This window comes from Salmo trutta, chromosome 27, assembly GCF_901001165.1.
Source record: "Salmo trutta chromosome 27, fSalTru1.1, whole genome shotgun sequence".
Classification (NCBI taxonomy): domain Eukaryota; kingdom Metazoa; phylum Chordata; class Actinopteri; order Salmoniformes; family Salmonidae; genus Salmo; species Salmo trutta.
In genome coordinates this window covers 28,669,839-28,690,143 of record NC_042983.1, presented here as the reverse complement: position 1 = coordinate 28,690,143, position 20,305 = coordinate 28,669,839, and the positions used below count along the sequence as shown (strand labels likewise).

Sequence of the window (20,305 nt, the reverse complement as noted above, 5' to 3'; positions counted from 1 at the left end):
AGTATGTAAACATTAATAAAGTGACCAGGGTTCCATTATTAAAGTGACCACAGGGCAGCAGTGTGTTGCAATGGTTATAAAATGTACCGCAGCAATGGAATGTAAATCACAGAAAAGATATGTTCTGGTGGCAGCTGCAGAGAAGTATTTGTGTATATGAGATCTGACTTCAGAAGAGTTACTGGATGTGTTGACTGGTGGTGTCCAGTCCCCTCAGGCCGTTGGTATGGTGCAAGAGTAGACGGGTCAAGGTAGTGGGTTTTTAATTAGTGATGGGAGAGTGTTTTATTTATTATTATTTTTCCCATTTTGTATCACAAAGTATGATGGATTTATATTATAGTCCAGTTGGGGGCGGTAATGCTACATATTGGATGCCAACCGCCGTTAAACTCCGAAGAAGAAGGTCAAGAAATAGTATGGAAGCATGCGCGTTGCTACTTTTCCGCCTAGCTGGTTCTGTCAGTACTTCCTCATTGGATGTAAGAAAGTGCCAAATTTATTTATTTTTTTTACAATAAGCAACGTTTTCAGAATAAGAGAAGGCGTAGCTACGGTTTAAAAGTCTGAAGATGTCCAAACCGCCTCCCAAGCCAGCCAAACCAGGTAAGTATTTTATGATAATTAGCTAACATTAGATAGCCAGTCTCCCGTCCCATCAAGCAAGTGAAACCTAAACACCTAGGGTGTGTTCCGTAAATTCAATTCTGGAGTGTGCTCTGGGGGTTCTTATATTCAGATTGTCTGTTCGTACATTTAGAGCGTTTCGCTCGCGGAGCTACACTGACTGGACGCTCTGGCCGAGGAGTTGGGTTGATCCGAGCGTTCTGACCTCACAGCGGAAGTCAAGCACCCAAGCTAACTGGCTAACGTTGGCTAGCTACTTCCAGACACATGAGAGAACACCTCACTCTGACAATTTTGCTCGCCCTAGATATCAGAGCTGGTTAGGCTGTTTTCATGATATCCAGATCATTGGTGACTGTAACTGTGCTGCTGGCAACAATTTAATTATGCCTTTTCGCCGATGTTTACTGACACCTGACATTCAAGGGGTGTTGAGCGTTCGTAAATTCTTCAGTTATTCTTCGCACTGGCACATTCAGAGGAGGTGATAGCGAATTTACCAACGAACCCCGAGAGTGACCCAGCCAGTCAGCAAACGTTTGCTAGCAAATATGCTGGACCAGTTCTCATTGAATAATTGGACATTTCAAATGTCAGTGTCTCTGCACTCTTCTTATCGCGGTTGTTGTCGATCGTTATGTGCAAGTATGTGGCCGCGATGGTCTGAATTTACAAGTGAACTAATGTGACTTCCCCATTTCGAGTAGCTGACGAAATCTGTTTGCAGTGGCGTATGTATGGGAGGAACTGGGTGCCTGCACACAAAAAAATCGGAATGGTGACATTTGCGAGATCGGTTTTCTATTGCTCATTTGCACGTCACGTCAATGATATCATGTCACCGTGTGGGACTGTGTCAATTAACCTTGTCGGAGTGGGCGCCCTGATTCTAGTTTGTGAGTTAAGCAGGCTGATAAGGTTTCCCACTCAGAAGTACGAGATGGGGCGGGGGTAGGTTGACCTCAGGACTCTCCACTGGAAGCCGGAGGTAGGTGGAGCGGGGAATCAAATAGCGCACCTCTAACTTTGTACAGTAGTAATGCAATTAGTTGTGCAATTTAGTTTGTGTTTTCTTGTTTGAAGTGCAATAGTGTAATAATCAGGTTCTCTTCTTTATAAGTGTGTTATTCTATTTGTGCAATTTAGTTTTGTGTATTTTTGTTAGCAATAGCGTAATAATTCAATTCTCTTTTTTATTTGTATCTATACTACAACCTGTTTTTATTTGTTTTTGTTACTACTTTTTGATATTTTAGTTATTTGTGTATATATTTTATATAGTTTTAAATGTTATTATTTATTTGTGGTGTTCCAAATGTCTGAATAAAAATTAGTTAGTGCAGAATGGTGCGATTCTCGTTATTTTTATTTTGTTACTTTTTGTAATTTTTTTACTTTTAGTTTATTTAGTAAATATTTTCTTAACTCTTTCTTGAACTGCACTGTTGGTTAAGGTCTTGTAAGTAAGCATTTCACCATAAGGTCTACACATATTGTATTCAGAGCATGCTCCACTCTCATGAAAAGCAAGAGCAGCAGCATCAATTATACAATTTCTCTCTTTACTGCAGCAGTTGCGTTCGGGAAATGCATGGGACCTTCCGGACAAGTTAGTTAAAATTGCACATACCCGTGACAATCATATTAGATCCAACTGAGAAATGTGACATTATTTAGAATTCTAGATCTGGACCCGCTCAGGTCCTGGATTGGGTATTCGGGTACAGGTGGATCCATGAAGACCTCTAGCTAAGAGTAGTGTGGGTGAGCTAGTCAGTACAGGCCCCAGAGTTTTCACAGGGGCAGGATGGGGCATGTAGGACCACAGTCACAGAACAGAGCAGGGTTTGTCTATTAACTAAACTGCACTGACTCACTGGAACACTGGACTAGTGTGTGGCTCAGTTAGGGTGTATGTAAAGAGAGGAAATCCCTCAAGGCTTGCATACCCCGTGTTTTTAAGTAGCAAACTGATTCCCATTCAAAGCCTTTTCTGTGTTTTGTTATTGGACAAGTAGACCTACAGGTATCGAACCCCTCCCTGTAACACTCAGTTTTGTGCCTAATGTTCATAACCCTGGTTTGTCTGTGCCTATCAACTAGTTAAGCTTTCTCTCAACACCACTCTGGTCACATTCAACCCTTGGGATTGAGACAAGGCAGTACAGTATTTCTTCAGAGGCCCTCCAATCTTGTAGCCTTGGGTGTATGGACGAGGGCCCAATGTCTGTTCACTGAGGATGGATCTGATAGAACAACATCTGAAAAGTTGAATAATTAAATTGTTTCTGAAGTTAGAAACCGATAAGATTAGCATTCCTGCAACATTATTTTGATGAAATTTGATCTGAGAAATTAAGCTAATTGTTTACTCGCTTTATATTTAAATACTATTATTGGCATAGCTCATCCATATAAATACTGTACATACCTTTAAAAAAAATGTCATACCGGACTCTGACATTGCTTGTTCATTTCTTCTTAATTTTTTTGGTGATTTATTTGTGTATTAGTATTGTACTGTTATTTACTGCACTGCTGGAGCTACATTGAACAAAAATATAAAGGCCACATGTAAAGTGTTGGTCCCATGTTTCATGAGCTGAAATAAAATGACCAAGAAATGTTCTATACACAAAAAGCTTATTATTTTAATTTTGTGCCCAAATTAGTTTATACCCCTGTTAGTGATCATTTCTCCTTTGCCAAGATAATCCATCCACGTGACAGGTGTTCCATGGCCTGCATACTCACTAGACATGTCACCCATTGAGCATGTTTGGGATGCTCTGGGTCGACGTGTAAGACATTGTGTTCCAGTTCATGCCAATATCCAGCAACTGCGAACAGCTATTGAAGAGGAGTGGGACAACATTCCACAGGCCACAATCAACAGCCTGATCAACTCTATGCAAAGGAGATGTCTTGCTGCATGTGGCAAATGGTGGTCACACCAGATACTGACTGGTTTTCTGATCCACGGCTCTACTTTTCTTTTCAAGTATCTATGACCAACCGATGCAGATCTACACTGCTCAAAAAAATAAAGGGAACACTTAAACAACACAATGTAACTCTAAGTCAATCACACTTCTGTGAAATCAAACTGTCCACTTAGGAAGCAGCACTGATTGACAATAAATTTCACATGCTGTTGTGCAAATGGAATAGACAACAGGTGGAAATTATAGGCAATTAGCAAGACACCCCCAATAAAGGAGTGGTTCTGCAGGTGGGGACCACAGACCACTTCTCAGTTCCTATGCTTCCTGGCTGATGTTTTGGTCACTTTTGAATGCTGGCGGTGCTTTCACTCTAGTGGTAGCATGAGACGGAGTCTACAACCCACACAAGTGGCTCAGGTAGTGCAGCTCATCCAGGATGGCACATCAATGCACGCTGTGGCAAGAAGGTTTGCTGTGTCTGGCAGCGTAGTGTCCAGAGCATGGAGGCGCTACCAGGAGACAGGCCAGTACATCAGGAGACGTGGAGGAGGCCATAGGAGGGCAACAACCCAGCAGCAGGACCGCTACCTCCGCCTTTGTGCAAGGAGGAGCAGGAGGAGCAGGAGGAGCACTGCCAGAGCCCTGCAAAATGACCTCCAGCAGGCCACAAATGTGCATGTGTCTGCTCAAACGGTCAGAAACAGACTCCATGAGGGTGGTATGAGGGCCCGACGTCCACAGGTGGGGGTTGTGCTTACAGCCCAACACCGTGCAGGACGTTTGGCATTTGCCAGAGAACACCAAGATTGGCAAATTCGCCACTGGCGCCCTGTGCTCTTCACAGATGAAAGCAGGTTCACACTGAGCACGTGACAGACGTGACAGAGTCTGGAGACGCCATGGAGAACGTTCTACTTGCAACATCCTCCTGCATGACCGGTTTGGCGGTGGGTCAGTCATGGTGTGGGGTGGCATTTCTTTGGGGGGGCCGCACAGCCCTCCATGTGCTCGCCAGAGGTAGCCTGACTGCCATTAGGTACCGAGATGAGATCCTCAGACCCCTTGTGAGACCATATGCTGGTGCGGTTGGCCCTGGGTTCCTCCTAATGCAAGACAATGCTAGACCTCATGTGGCTGGAGTGTGTCAGCAGTTCCTGCAAGAGGAAGGCATTGATGCTATGGACTGGCCCGCCCGTTCCTCAGACCTGAATCCAATTGAGCACATCTGGGACATCATGTCTCGCTCCATCCACCAATGCCACATTGCACTACAGACTGTCCAGGAGTTGGCGGATGCTTTAGTCCAGGTCTGGGAGGAGATCCCTCAGGAGACCATCCGCCACCTCATCAGGAGCATGCCCAGGCGTTGTAGGGAGGTTATACAGGCACGTGGAGGCCACACACACTACTGAGACTCATTTTGACTTGTTTTAAGGACATTACATCAAAGTTGGATCAGCCTGTAGTGTGGTTTTCCACTTTAATTTTGAGTGTGACTCCAAATCCAGACCTCCATGGGTTGATAAATTGGATTTCCATTGATTATTTTTGTGTGATTTTGTTGTCAGCACATTCAACTATGTAAAGAAAAAAGTATTTAATAAGATTATTTCTTTCATTCAGATCTAGGATGTGTTGTTTAAGTGTTCCCTTTATTTTTTTGAGCAGTATATATTCCCAGTGATGTGCTAGTCCATAGATTAGGGCCTAATGTTTAAGGCAGCCCTCCACACCTCTGATTCAGAGGGGTTGGGTTAAATGCAGAAGACACATTTCAGTTGAATGCATTGTTGTACAACTGATTAGGTACCCCCCTTCCCTTTTAATTCATTTATTTCAATTTACTTTCCTTTATGAACTGTAAAATCTTTGAAATTGTTGCATGTTGTGGTTTTTATATTTTTGCTCAGTGTGGAAACCAGCATGTGTATGCGACAAACTTTTTAATTTGATTGAATGTTTGATAGTCTGGTCCCAGGGTTCATTTTGTGCTTTACAGCCAACAATGAACAGGCAACGTTTGATGCACTGCGCAGTTATATACATTCACACTAATGCCCGTTTCCCTCTCTGTTCTCTCATAGGCCAGGTCAAGGTGTTCCGAGCCATGTTCACCTTTGACCCTCGAACAGTGAGTGTTTCTTGTCCTATAGGTTGGTCTAGTCCCTCCACTCCACCTCACACCAATCCAAATTAAAGTTGGTGTTTGTTTTGATTTTTGATTTTCAGCCAGATGAGCTCTACTTTGAAGAAGGAGACATCTTGTATATCTCTGATACGGTCAGTTACTGTTAACATCCCTTTCCCTCCTCTTGTCCACTTTTCTCCCTTTCTCTCTTTTAGTCCCTAGTATCATTTCTTCTTTCTGTCTCTGTTGCCCTCTCTCTGTTTTGTTCTGTTTCTGTTGTTTTTTTACTCTTCATCCATCTCCCTCAATTTTTCTCTTGTCTTTACCGTATCCTGTTCTTTTTTTTCTTTCTTTCTGTCGGTCTTTTCTCTCACCTCAGAGATGCTTGCTGCAATAATTCATTTCCACTGGCTCTCACTGCCTGTCTATCATCCTTAGAGTGACAGCAATTGGTGGAAGGGGACCTGTAGGGGAAGGAACGGCCTCATCCCAAGCAATTATGGTGAGTAACTTAACCATAACACTCCATGTGATGATATTGCAAGTGGCATGCAGGGATTGACATTTTAAGGGTTACCCTATTACCCGGGGTAAGTGGCCTGCGCAAGTGGTCATGCAAGTTGAGCCTGCTCTGTGGCTGCCCTATAGGGCAAGTGATATATTTTTACTGATAACAAGCAAAAGGCAAAGAATTCCAGTAGTCTGATCTTTCTGGTTCCACCTCTGTGTGTAGGTGAAAAATAGCCAGTGCTACTTTAACTTTTAATCTCTCGGGCAACCAAAAAAATACTCCTGACTTGCCCGATGGGTGAGTGCCTTTCAGACCTTAATGTCAGTGCCTGGTACGGTAAGGTGGACGTTGTGTCAAAATATAGGTGCCCATCCATGTTGCTAAATACATTATTCCATTGACTTGTCTTTAGATTGAGAAAGCAGGTTCTCTGTGTTTGATAATGTTGCCAAAACCACCTCTGTAGGCATTGTAGGCAACCCTTAAAGGGAAACTTCAACATTTTTCAACTTCATATTCATGATCTCCAGCACCACTCCAACATCAACATATGTGAAAACGGGGCTTTTCTATATATTTGTAAACTCAGCAAAAAAAGAAACGTCCCATTTTCAGGACCCTGTCTTTCAAAGATAATTTGTAAAAATCCAAATAACTTCACAGATCTTCATTGTAAAGGGTTTAAACATTGTTTCCCATACTTGTTCAATGAACCATAAACAATTAATGAACATGCACCTGTGGAACGGTTGTTAATAAGACACTAACAACTTACAGATGGTAGGCAATTAAGATCACAGTTATGAAAACTTAGGACACTAAGGAGGCCTTTCTACTGACTCTGAAAAACACCAAAAGAAAGATGCCAAAGGTCCTTGCTCATCTGCGTATACGTGCCTTAGGCATGCTGCAAGGAGGCATGAGGACTGCAGATGTGGCGAGGGCAATAAATTGCAATGTCCGTACTGTGAGACGCCTAAGACAGGACGGACAGCTGATCATCCTCACGGTGGCAGACCACGTGTAACAACACCTGCACAGGATCGGTACATCCGAACATCACACCTGTGGGACAGGTACAGGATGGCAGCAACTGCCCGAGTTAAACCTGGAACGCACAATCCCTCCATCAGTGCTCAGAATGTCCGCAATAGGCTGAGAGAGGCTGGACTGAGGGCTTGTAGGCCTGTAGTAAGGCAGGTCCTCACCAGACATCAACGGCAACAACGTCGCCTATGGGCACAAACCCACCGTCGCTGGACCAGACAGGACTGGCAAAAAGTGCTCTTCACTGACGTGTCGCGGTTTTGTCTCACCAGGGGTGATGGTCGGATTCGCGTCTATCGTCGAAGGAATGAGCGTTACACCGAGGCCTGTACTCTGGAGCGGGATCGATTTGGAGGTGGAGGGTCCGTCATGGTCTGGGGAGGTGTGTCACAGCGTCATTGGACTGAGCTTGTTGTCATTGCAGGCAATCTCAATGCTGTGTGTTACAGGGAAGACATCCTCCTCCCTCATGTGGTACCCTTCCTGCAGGCTCATCCTGACATGACCCTCCAGCATGACAATGCCACCAGCCATGCTGCTTGTTCTGTGTGTGATTTCCTGCAAGACAGGAATGTCAGTGTTCTGCCATGGCCAGCGAAGAGCCCGGATCTCAATCCCATTGAGCACATCTGGGACCTGTTGGATCGGAGGGTGAGGGCTAGGGCCATTCCCCCCAGAAATGTCCGGGAACTTGCAGGTGCCTTGTGGAAGAGTAGGGTAACATCTCACAGCAAGAACTGGCAAATCTGGTGCAGTCCATGAGGAGGAGATGCACTGCAATATTTAATGCAGCTGGTGGCCACACCAGGTACTGGCTTACTTTTGATTTTGACCCCCCTTTGTTAAGGTACGCATCATTCAATTTCTGTTAGTCACGTTTGTGGAACTTGTTCAGTTTGTCTCAATTGTTGAATCTTATGTTCATACAAATATTTACACATGGTAAGTTTGCTGAAAATAAACGCAGTTGACAGTGAGCCCGTTACTTTTTTTGCTGAGTTTAGTAAAAAAAAGAGGTTTCCAATGACATCAGCCAATTAGAAGGCAGTGTCTACTCACAATTTGTCAAAATCACACGATGCACACACATCTTAAATCGGTCAATTTTACTACAAAACCATAGAAATGCACAATTTTCTCATACTGTATGTTGATGGTGCTGGAGATAAATATGAAGTTGAAAAATTGTGAAGTTTCTGTTTTAATAGCTCCATCTCCTTACTAAGGCTTTCATAGAATTATGGTGCTCTGTTGAAATCCCATTCTGCTCTGACTTCCTCAACCTACAGTGGCCGAGCAGGCGGAGTCCATTGACAACCCAATGCATGAAGCTGCTAAACGAGGTGAGGGACCAAAAGAAGCCTGCTGCGTCACTCACTCTTCCCCATTAGCAACTACTGTGCACTGCACAACCAATAATCTTAAACTATGGAATAGTCCGATAACAAACTTTACATTTTTCTTCATATTGATTGTTTGTTTGCTCTACACTTTCTGTAACCTGTATGAATATGAATGGTGTGACTCTAGCTTTATTTGCATTGGGGTGTTTGTGTGTGTTCATTTGCATTATTGTGTGTGTTTGTGTGACGCAGGGAATCTGAGTTGGCTGAGGGAGTGTCTGGAGAACAAAGTGGGAATTAATGGACTGGACAAAGCTGGGAATACTGCCCTCTACTGGGGATGTCATGGAGGACACAAAGGTCACAGATCATCTACGACACACATACCACTACTCTCATTGACTGTATACAGAATGTACAGACACGTGCCTCAACAAAATCACACACTCAGCTTTTTTTCTTGAATGACAGGGCAAATGCATGTCAGCCCACACACACACACACACACACACTGCAGTGAGATGTATGACAATGTTGTGTTGTCATTTTTGTGACAGATGTGGTGGAGATCTTGCTGGGGCAATCTAACGTTGAATTGAACCAGCAGGTGAGAAGAACAGTTTAACATTTGTAAAAGGCTGTTTCAAACAAATATGGTTACATTTGAGTTATTTAGCAGACGGTCTTATCCAGAATGACTCACAGGAGCAATTAAGGTTACGTACCTAGCTCAAGGGCATAACAACTTTTTTTTTTTTTTTTTCTTCACCTAGTCGGCTCGGGTATTCCAAACAGCAACTTTTCAAATCAAATTTTATTGGTCACATACACATGGTTAGCAGATGTTAATGCGAGTGTAGCGAAATGCTTGTGCTTCTAGTTCTGACCATGCAGTAATGTCTTTCACAACTACCTTTTACACACAAGTGTAAAGGAATGAATAAGAATATGTACATATAAATATATGGATGAGCGATGGCCGAACGGTATAGGCAAGATGCAGTCGACGGTAAAGAGTACGTATGAGATGAGTAATGTAGGGTATGTAAACATTATATAAAGTGGCATTGTTTAAAGTGACTAGTGATACATTTATTACATCCAATTTTTAATTATTAAAGTGGCTAGAGATTTGAGTCAGTATGTTGGCAGCAGCCACTCAATGTTAGTGTTGGCTGTTTAACAGTCTGATGGCCTTGATAGAAGCTGTTTTTCAGTCTCTCGGTCCCAGCTTTAATGCACCTGTACTGACCTTGCCTTCTGGATGATAGCGGGGTGAACAGGCAGTGGCTCGGGTGGTTGTTGTCCTTGATGATCTTTTTGGCCTTCCTGTGACATCGGGTGGTGTAGGGGTCCTGGAGGGCAGGTAGTTTGCCCCCGGTGATGTGTTGGGCAGACTGCACTACCCTCTGGAGAGCCTTGCGGTTGTGGGCGTAGCAGTTGCTGTACCAGGCGGTGATACAGCCCGACAGGATGCTCTCGATTGTGCATCTGTAAAAGTTTGTGAGTGTTTTTGGTGACAAGCCAAATGTCTTCAGCCTCCTGAGGTTGAAGAGGCGCTGTTGCGCCTTCTTCACTACTCTGTCTGTGTGGGTGGACCATTTCAGTTTGTCTGTGATGTGTATGCCGTGGAACTTAAAACTTTCCACCATCTCCACTACTGTCCCGTCGATGTGGATAGGGGGCTGCTCCCTCTGCTGTTTCCTGAAGTCCACGATCATCTCCTTTGTTTTGTTGACGTTGAGTGTGAGGTTATTTTCCTGACACCACATTCCAAGGGCCTTCACCTCCTCCCTGTAGGCCGTCTCGTCGTTGTTGGTAATCAAGCCTACCACTAGTGTTGTCTGCAAACTTGATGATTGAGTTGGAGGTGTGCATGGCCACGCAGTCATGGGTGAACAGGGAGTACAGGAGAGGGCTGAGAACGCACCCTTGTGGGGACCCAGTGTTGCGGATCAGCGGGGTGGAGATGTTTCCTACCCTCACCACCTGGGGGTGTCCCATCAGGAAGTCCAGGACCCAGTTGCACAGGGCGGGGTCGAGACCCAGGATCTTGAGCTTAATGACGAGTTTGGAGGGTACTATGGTGTTAAATGCTGAGCTGTAGTCGATGAACAGCATTCTTACATAGGTATTCCTCTTGTCCAGATGGGTTAGGGCAGTGTGATTGTGTCGTCTGTGGACCTATTGGGGCGGTAAGCAAATTGGAGTGGGTCAAGGGTGTCAGGTAGGGTGGAGGTGATATGGTCCTTGACTTGTCTGTCAAAGCACTTCATGATGACGGAAGTGAGTGCTACAGGGCGGTAGTCATTTAGCTCAGTTACCTTAGCTTTCTTGGGAACAGGAACAATGGTGGCCCTCTTGAAGCATGTGGGAACAGCAGACTGGGATAGGGATTGATTGAATATGTCCGTAAACACACCAGCCAGCTTGTCTGCGCATTCTCTGAGGATGCGGCTAGGGATGCCGTCTGGGCCGGCAGCCTTGCGAGGGTTAACACGTTTAAATGTTTTACTCACGTTGGCTGCGGTGAAGAAGAGCCTGCAGGTTTTGGTAGCGAGCCGTGTCGGTGGCGCTGTATTGTCCTCAAAGCGAGCAAAGAAGTTGTTTAGTTAGTTTTCAGTTTCTGGCCCAATGCTCTTATCTGCTAGGCTACCTGCCGGCCAACATTGATACAATGTTTTTAAAGCCTGATTGGGCTGTATGCGATTGATAGCATATTTAGAGTCTAAATGCGCTAGGCTCTATTTAGGCTCTTAAAGGAATAATCCACTCAACTGAAAATTCCTACGATTTACATTGTTAAATAATGAAAATATGTGAGAACAATATATATTGTGAAAAATGTTTGCATTCTGTCGTTATAATAAATTTAGGAAGTTGTTGTGGAAATCTGTGGCGCTCAAGTCGATTACAAACCCCACAATACAATGCTCTTTAGAAAGGCTAGGTGGCTGGCTAGCTAGCTAGTTAGACAATTTAGCTACACACTATACTACGAAAGTCAATATCAGCATTTGAAGTAATTAGGTAGTTGGAAAGGCCCTGAAACAAACTGCACTATCAATTTAGGAGTTAGCCTACAATATCACCATGTTCAACCCGGTTGAGATCGCATTTCTAGCTCAAAGCTGTGTGAGTCGGGTTGATATGGCAACGGGCAAGGGCACTGCAAGCAGGGTGAGCAGAGGAGAAAAATGCTTTTGCGCCATGCTAGTTGAAAGAACAAAGGATATTAATCTGACGGCACACTTTGAGGACATTTGAACAAAATCTATACTTTGTCATGATTACATGGACAGATGGATGTTTTCTAGACAAGTATGCCCATAACATCTATTGGCTTATTTGGCGATCTGGAGTGCAGGTAATTGTTTTAAAAGCATTAGTTTATCTCTAGTGACAAGAACATTATCATGATGAAGTATCACGTCACATTTAAATCTAGGACTAGATTAAGTTTAGTCCTGAACTTTAAGTGTTATTTTTTTGTTGTATTTTCACCCCTTTTTTCTCCCCAATTTCGTGGTATCCAAATGGTAGTTAGTCTTGTCTCATCACCTAAACTCCCGTACGGACTCGGGAGAGGCGACGGTTGAGAGCCATGCGTCCTTTGAAACACAACCCAACCACGCTGCTTCTTGACACAATGCCCATTTAACCAAGAAGCCAGCCGCACCAATGTGTCGGAGGAAACGCCGTACACCTGGTGACCGTGTCAGCGTGCACTGCGCCCGGCCCACCACAGGAGTCACTAGTGCGCGTTGGGACAAGGATATCCCTGCCAGCCAAACCCTCACCTAACCCGGACGATGCTGGCTAATTGTGTGTCGCTCCATGGGTCTCCCGGTCGCGGCCGGCTGCGACAGAGCCTGGACTCGAACCCAGAATCTCTAGGTGGCACAGCTAGCACTGCGATGCAGTGGAGGCCCCTTTTTTAAAAAGTGTTTCAATGGAAATTTGCTATTGCGCAATCATTTTATGTCCAGGACTATGCTTAATCTGTGTCTGGGAAAATGTCCATATATGATGAGAATTATGCTACGATGTGGGTATGGTCTTTGATTAACATGTGGGCTGTTTTGTTCTACTGCAGAATAAACTGGGAGACACTGCATTGCATGCTGCCGCCTGGAAGGGATACTCGGACATAGTAGAGATGTTACTGAATAAGAGTGAGTCCATCTACTTTCTGTTTCAAGTTATCTTTTTCGTGCTCTACCAGTTTCATTTCCCATCTCTGTGTGTATGAGCCAGGGTTGGGGTAAATTCACATAGAAGTCGGTCAATTAAGGAAATTATATGAATTTTAAATATTAAAATGACACACATACCTTCTCTTTTTCAATTGATTGAGAATTCAAATACAAATAATTGTAGATTATTATTTTATTTTGTTTGCTCCCGGAATTGACTGACTTCCATTTCAAATTGACCACAACCCTGGTATGAGCATATCTGGTTATTTGTGTGTTTCTCATCTTTTGTCTTTGTTTATTTCTCTTTGTGTTTCAGATGCTAGGATGGATATTAAGAACAATGAGAAGAAGCTGGCTCTGGAGATGGCCACCAATGCCCAGTGCGCCTCTCTCATTAAGAGGAAACAAGGAGGCAGTAAGTCATTTAGGCCATAAGATGGAAGCCTTACGCCATCTTGGTCGGTTTCCCGGACACAGATAAAAGCCCTAGTCCCAGAACTCAAAAGCACTTTCAATGGAGAATCTCTATTGCACATGCTTCTTAGTCCAGGACCAGGTTTAATCTTTTTCCGGAAAACTGTCCCTTATTTTCAGTCGACTGATCCGGTTCATTGACTGTTAATGAGCATTTCTCATTTAGACACATTTATATATACACAATACCAGTAGAAAGTTTTGACACACCTACTCATTCATGGGTTTTAATTTATTTTTACTTTTTTAGAATAATAGTGAATACATCAAAATTATGAAATAACACACATTGAATCATGTAGTAACCAAAAAAAGTGTTAAACAAATCGAAATATATTTGAGATGCTTCAAAGTAGCCACTCTTTGCCTTGACAGCTTTGCACACTCTTGGTATTCTCTCAACCATCTTCACCAGGAATGCTTTTCCAACAGTCTTGGAGTTCCCACATATGCTGAGCACTTGGCTGCTTTTCCTTCACTCTCTGTGGTCCATCTAATCCCAAATCATCGGGTGATTGTGGAGGCCAGGTCATTTGATCCAGCACTCATCACTCTCCTTCTTGGCCAAATAGCCCTTACACAGCCTGGAGTTGTTGGGACATTGTCCTGTTGAAAACGAATCCCACTAAGCGCAAACCAGATGGGGTGGTGTATCGCTGCAGAATGCTGTGGTAGCCACGCTGGTTAAGTGTGCCCTGAATTCTAAATAATCAGACAGTAACACCAGCAAAGCTCCATCACTCCTCCTCCATGCTTCATGGTGGGAACCTACTGTCGCGATGTTGTATTGATTAATGTGACGACTGCTTTTCATCAAATGATTAACTGTTTTATAATTACGTGATTAAATCGGGTAATTATTAACTCAGTAACCGGGGGCACCATGGGATAGTTTGGCTTTATTGAGTTTCTATTTCCCAAATTAACTCAAAGAATATAAGAATATCGATTTTACAACAGTCGCTAATTAATTTCCTCTGTCTCATTCTGATCGTCACATAATCCGGGAATCTGCACAAACCCGAGTCCCACTAAATAAGTCCGTACCACACCAACTGAGTTGATTATTAATTTACTAGAAGCTAAAATGATAATATAAGATGCACACAGTCTGGGCTATTGATTAGAACTTAGTACAATGAAACAGGTCCCTAGTGGGCCAACGCAATATGAGTTACACAAAATGGGGATTTCAAAAGAGAAAGAAAAGCAAACTTGGGTACATTTGTAAACATTGCTTATTTTAACCCTAACCTTACCCTGAACTGCTGCTCTTATGGGTCAGACTATAATGATGTAATTACGTGTCAAAGGTCTCCGATGGGTTGTCTCTTCGTGGACCAGGTTCGCCTTCTCCTCTGATGACGGCACTTCTTTGGTTACCGAGTGTAACGCTGTCATCACAATTTCAGTGTCCTTTGTCTTAGTGATCCGTTTCCTCGCCCTTGTTCTGAAAGAGGGGTCTTCTGAGGATGGCTAATCAGCCATATAGGTGGTTCCAGCGTGGAAATGAAAGCAGTGTAGACACACGATTCCTTGGATAGAATAACCAGGTGGTCCTGCTTGAATTCACCCTCTTAGACACAGCTACTCATCCGTAACATAGATTGTTAAAAGATTCCTTTTGTCTTCTTCAACCTCGTGTTGCGTTTTGGAGTTACAACTAATTGGACCTTGGCTGCAGCTCGTGGTCACCTAGTCATAATTCTTAACTCACATGTTTTATACCCCTGGGTCAGAAAGTTTCCACCTTTTTAGGGCAAGTTCTCTGGGCGTAACTTGTTACGAGGCAAGGTCTGGATTTTACTCAGATCCAATTTAGACAACTAACTTCACATTTCATCAATACAAAAACATTCACTTTGATCTGGACATTTTCCACACAACGTGCATATTGTGAAAACTCTTCAAGTTACAATTTTTTCGTTATAACGTCGTCATTTAACTTTTAATAACATAACAAAAATGACATTCATTTTCATATTCCATCTATTGTCATTACTACTATGTTGGCTGACGAAACATATTGTCCCAAAGTCCATTTATTGCATGTTTCTGTTCTGAGGTAGGTTCTCCATAGGCCCATCATACATTCCATTCCTCCACAGTGAGAGGACAAAAAGGGATTTTGTCTGCTGTCTTAAGATTTAAAATGGGTATGAGGTGTTATAAAACCCCACACCTCCATACTTCTCGATCTCTCCCCCTCTGGCGGGTGTGAGAGATGTCTCTTGTAGGAGTGTGGTCCACGGTAACCTGACTCGAACAGGCCAGTCATGACACCACGCATCCGGCGATCATCCGTTTACCTACTCTGCATCTCAGAGACACAGCGGTTGGAACCAAAAATCTCAAATTTGGACTCATCAGACCAAAGGACAGATTTCCACTGGTCTAATGTACATTGATCGTGTTTAACTTATCCTTATTTAACTTATCCTCTGCAGCAAAGGTAACTCTGGGTCATCCTTTCCTGTGGCGGTCCTCATGAGAGCCAGTTTCATCATAGCACTTGATGGTTTTTACGACTGAAACTTTCAAAGCTCTTGAAATGTTCTTGATTGACTGACCTTCATGTCTTAAAGAAATGGACTGGCATTTCTCTCTGTTTATTTGTGCTATTCTTGCCATAATATGGACTTGGTTTTTTTTCCAAATAGGGTTATCTTCTGTATACTACCCCTACCTTGTCACAACACAACTGATTGGCTCAAATGCATTAAGGAAAGAAATTCCACAAATTAACTTTTAACAAGGCACACCTGTTAATTGAAATGCATTCCAGGTGACTACCTCATGAAGCTGGTTGAGAAAATGCCAAGAGTGTGCAAAGCTATCATCCAGGCAAAGGGTGGTTACTTTGAAGAATCTCAAATATAAAAATATACACTTTTTTTTGGTTACTACATGATTCCATATGTATTATTTCATAGTTGAGATGTCTTAGCTATTCTACAATGTAGAAAATGGTAAAAAAGAAATACCCTTGAACAAGTAGGTGTGTCCAAACTTTTGACTGGTACTGTACATGCACACATACAGTGCATTCGGAAAGTATTCAGACCCCTTGACTTTTTCCACATTAAGTTACAGCCTTATTCTAAAATTGATTTAAATATTTTTTTTCCTCAATCTACACATACCCCACAATGACAAAGCAAAAATAATAATACATTTACATAAGTTTTCAGACCCTTTGCTCAGTACTTTGTTGAGGCACTTTTGGCAGCAATTACAGCCTTTAGTATTTTTTATTTTACCTTTATTTAACTAGGCAAGTCAGTTAAAAACAAATTCTTATTTACAATGACAGCCTAGGAACAGTGGGTTAACTGCCTTGTTCAGGGGCAGAACGACAGATTTTTACCTTGTCAGCTCTGGGATTCGATCTAGCAACCTTTCGGTTACTGGCCCAACACTCTTAACCGCTAGGCTACCTGCCGCCCCACAGTATTCTTGGGTAGGACGCTACAAGCTTGGGGAGTTTCTCCAATTCTCTGGAGATCCTCTCAAGCTCTGACGGGTTGGATGGGGAGCGTCGCTGCACAGCTATTTTCAGGTCTCTCCAGAGATGTTAGATCTGGTTCAACTCCGGGCTCTGGCAGGGCCACTCAAGGACATTCAGAGACTTGTCCCGAATCCACTCCTGCATTGTCTTGGCTGTGTGTTTAGGGTCGTTGTCCTGTTGGAAGGTGAACCTTTGCTCCAGTCTGAGGTCCTGAGCACTGGAGTAGGTTTTCATCAAGGATCTCTGTACTTTGCGCCGTTCATCTTCCTCTCGATCCTGACTAGTCTCCCAGTCCCTGCTGCTGAAAACCATCCTAACACCATGATGCTGCCACCACCATGCTTCACCGTAGGGATGATGCCAAGTTTCCTCCATATGTGACGTTTGGCATTTATGCCAAAGAGTTCAATCTTGGTTTCATCAGACCAGAGAATCTTGTTTCTCATAGTCTTGAGAGTACCAAAAGGCACCTAATGCAAACCCCAAGCAGACTATCATGTGCCTTTTACTAAGGAGTGGCTTCTGGTCGGGCCACTCTACCATAAAGGCCTGATTGGTGGAGTGCTGCAGAGATGGTTGTCCTTCTGGAAGGTTCTTCCATCTCCGCAAAGGAGCTCTGGAGCCCTGTCAGAGTGACCATCAGGTTCTTGGTCACCTCTCTGACCAAGGCCCTTCTCCCCCAATTGCTCAGTTTGGCTGGGCGGCCAGCTCTAGGAAGAGTCTTGATGGTTCCAAACTTCTTTTAGACTGAGCCCACTGTGTTTTTGGGGACCTTCAATGCTGCAGACATTTTCTTCCACAGAACTGTGCCTCGACACAATCCTGTCTCGGAGCTCAACGGACAATTCCATCAACCTCATGGCTTGGTTTTTGCTCTGACATGCACTGTCAACTGTGGGACCTTACATAGACAGGTGTGTGCCTTTCCAAATCATGTCCAATCAATTGAATTAACCAGAGGTGGACTTGTAGAAACATCTCAAGGATGATCAATGGAAACAGGATGCACCTGAGATCAATTATTTGTCTCATAGCAAAGGGTCTGAATACTTATGCAAATAAGGTATTTGTTTTTTATTAGCAAACATTTCTAAACCTGTTTTCACTTAGTCATTATGGGGCATTGTGTGTAGATTGATGAGGAAAATGCTTTATTTAATCCATTTTAGAATAAGGCAGTAACAAAATGTGGAGAAAGGGTCTGAATACTTCCCGAATGCACTGTATTTCATTAACACTACTAAGAATGCAAGATGCCAAAGCGAGGAACCCCCAATAAAGAACTGTCCATTCCACACTGGAACATAGTTGTACTTTGCAGTCATTAGAGGAAATGTTTAAATTCCATTAAATGTAATTGAATCTCCCAGAACTGTTACTGGCCTCAGCTCTTCCTTCCTACTTTGTTTTATTACAGATATCACACGTACACACAGCAACGCCGATGAGTACCTTGATGATGAAGACTCTGACTGATTGCCATCTTCGGAGTGGGCTGTCTCATGGGGTGTGGGGAGTTCGGAGGTTGCAGTGTGTGGGACATATATAGCTTGGTGGGGGGGTAGGGGGTACATTCCAATTTTTACACATTTTATCCTAACATCTGTTAACAAAAGTAATATATTTCATAATGTGATGGGAACATGGAATTTTAAAACCTTAGGGCCTTGGTGAGGTGATGGGGTCGAGAAGGGAGAGACAGATGTTGTCTTTATAATTTAGACGATCGAGGGTTCCACTGTTGCTGCATCTCCAGGTGAGTCTGTGATTGCTAACATCAGAGAGGTTGAAACAGCTGGACCAATAAGCCTCTCTCACATTAAAGGTGGTCTAAACTTACATCGTGGCTTTTGCAGGAAGTGACCACATGTTGAGTCTCTGGGTTTATTTATCTCTGGCGCTAGTAAGCAATGGCTCGCACAAAGATGGCGCGATACTGGAATTAGGCTATCGACATACTTTCCTCTGCTTTGTTTGTTTACACATAACCTCATGCTGAAAGTAACTTAATGGAGTCGTAATGCATACGCAATAATGGTCTGTCAATGCATTTTCTGCATTGTCAAATGTGAACATTTACTGTCACCAATCATGCCATCTCTCATGGAATACGGTAATATTAGGTGAGCTGTGCAAAACATTTCCTTCAACATATCTTCTTTCCTGGGGATTTGGAAAGTGTCACTGCATTTTCTCAATTTCCTTTCTATTCCTCTTCATTTGTTGTTCGTCACCCACTGCTGCGCCATTGTTAAAAGATAAGTGCCTAATGAAGCCGTAAAAGATTGAATTTGTCTACAGATATTCATGTGATTGTATGTGAATGAGTCACCTGATCTGATGTCTTTCATAAAGATGTTTTCATCAGTCTTGATTGATTTATTGTCTAACTGCTTTGTCTGTCCTGTCAACTATGCAATAAAAACATTTTATCTAATGATTTTGTATATAGAATATTATTTGGGAAATGGAAATGTTGTTTATTGAAACCCCATTTTATTTTGGTTATTGTGCCACCTGCTTGCCATTTTATGTTATCACCACTTAGAACCGAATTTAAGCGATTAACCCTTTAACCTCACTCCAAAACTTAACCCTAACCGCTAGCCTAGCAACAGCACAAAGTGTTTGGGTCACTTTGTACTACTCCCACTCCGGCGCTCAACGTCGCTAGTCTACTAACCACCGGCCCTGGCAACCATCATTACGCACATCTGCTGCCCATTATTACTCACACCTGGACATTATTATTTCCTTGATTACTCTCCCTTTATTTAGCCCTCCATAGCCATCAGTCACTGGGTAGTTTTGTCTTGATTTACGTTCTGTATGCTTCTCTTGTTTATCTGCATTTATCCTTATTAAACTCACCCTCTGCACCTGCTTCCTGACTCCCGGCCTATACATAACAGAATACTACCTCGGCGTATGGAAGCAGCAGAAGATAAAACCATCTTCCAGGCGTTCAACAAACAGGGTCATCTACTCCACCAACACCATGACCAGCTGGTGCAACTGGGTACGGCTATGGAGGAGGTCCTCCGCATTCTCCACCACCTCGACACCACCAAAGATCTTCATACCACAGGTTGTCACACAGTGAGCCAGTCCAGCAGTCTGCCCAGGTCAGGAATGCCCGACTGTCCCTTCCATAGAAGTATGATGGCACTCCATCGAAATGCTGTGGCTTCCTACTCTCTCTCGCCCAAAAGATGGGAGCCCCCACCACAGAGGTCCAAAGTTGCCACAGTCATTTCCCTGCTGACCGGGCGGGCGTTGGAGTGGCCTACGGCAGTCCGGGAGAGGAGGAGCTGGGTTCCTACGAGAGGTTCATGGCTCTGTTCAGGGCGGTCTTTGGCTATCCTCCAGAGAGGGAGGTGAGTGACTTCTCCAACTCCATCAGGGTGCCCAGACTGCTGTGGAATACTCCCTCACCTTTTCTGACTGTGACAGCCTCCAGTGGATGGAATGAGCCACCGCTCCGCACCCTATTCCGGAGAGGACAGAGCAAAGAGGTCCAGAC

The 20,305-nt window shown here is 43.6% G+C and overlaps 1 protein-coding gene across 2 annotated transcripts; it reads left to right on the top strand.

Moving 5' to 3' along the window:
* Nucleotides 1–410: 410 nt before the first annotated feature.
* On the top strand, nt 411–19,219 carry LOC115164815 (osteoclast-stimulating factor 1). 2 transcript variants are annotated; one of them, XM_029717630.1, is made up of 10 exons: nt 411–606; nt 5,657–5,703; nt 5,802–5,852; nt 6,139–6,202; nt 8,548–8,601; nt 8,854–8,961; nt 9,159–9,208; nt 12,698–12,776; nt 13,117–13,215; nt 18,200–19,219. In XM_029717630.1, exons 1-10 carry the CDS (start codon nt 573–575, stop codon nt 18,256–18,258), a joined length of 645 nt encoding a protein of 214 aa, XP_029573490.1. In that variant the 5' UTR covers nt 411–572; the 3' UTR covers nt 18,259–19,219. The 2 variants fall into 2 exon arrangements, with proteins under 2 accessions (XP_029573490.1, XP_029573491.1); XM_029717631.1 differs by lacking the exon at nt 411–606 and adding an exon at nt 1,511–1,615.
* Nucleotides 19,220–20,305: the final 1,086 nt, after the last annotated feature.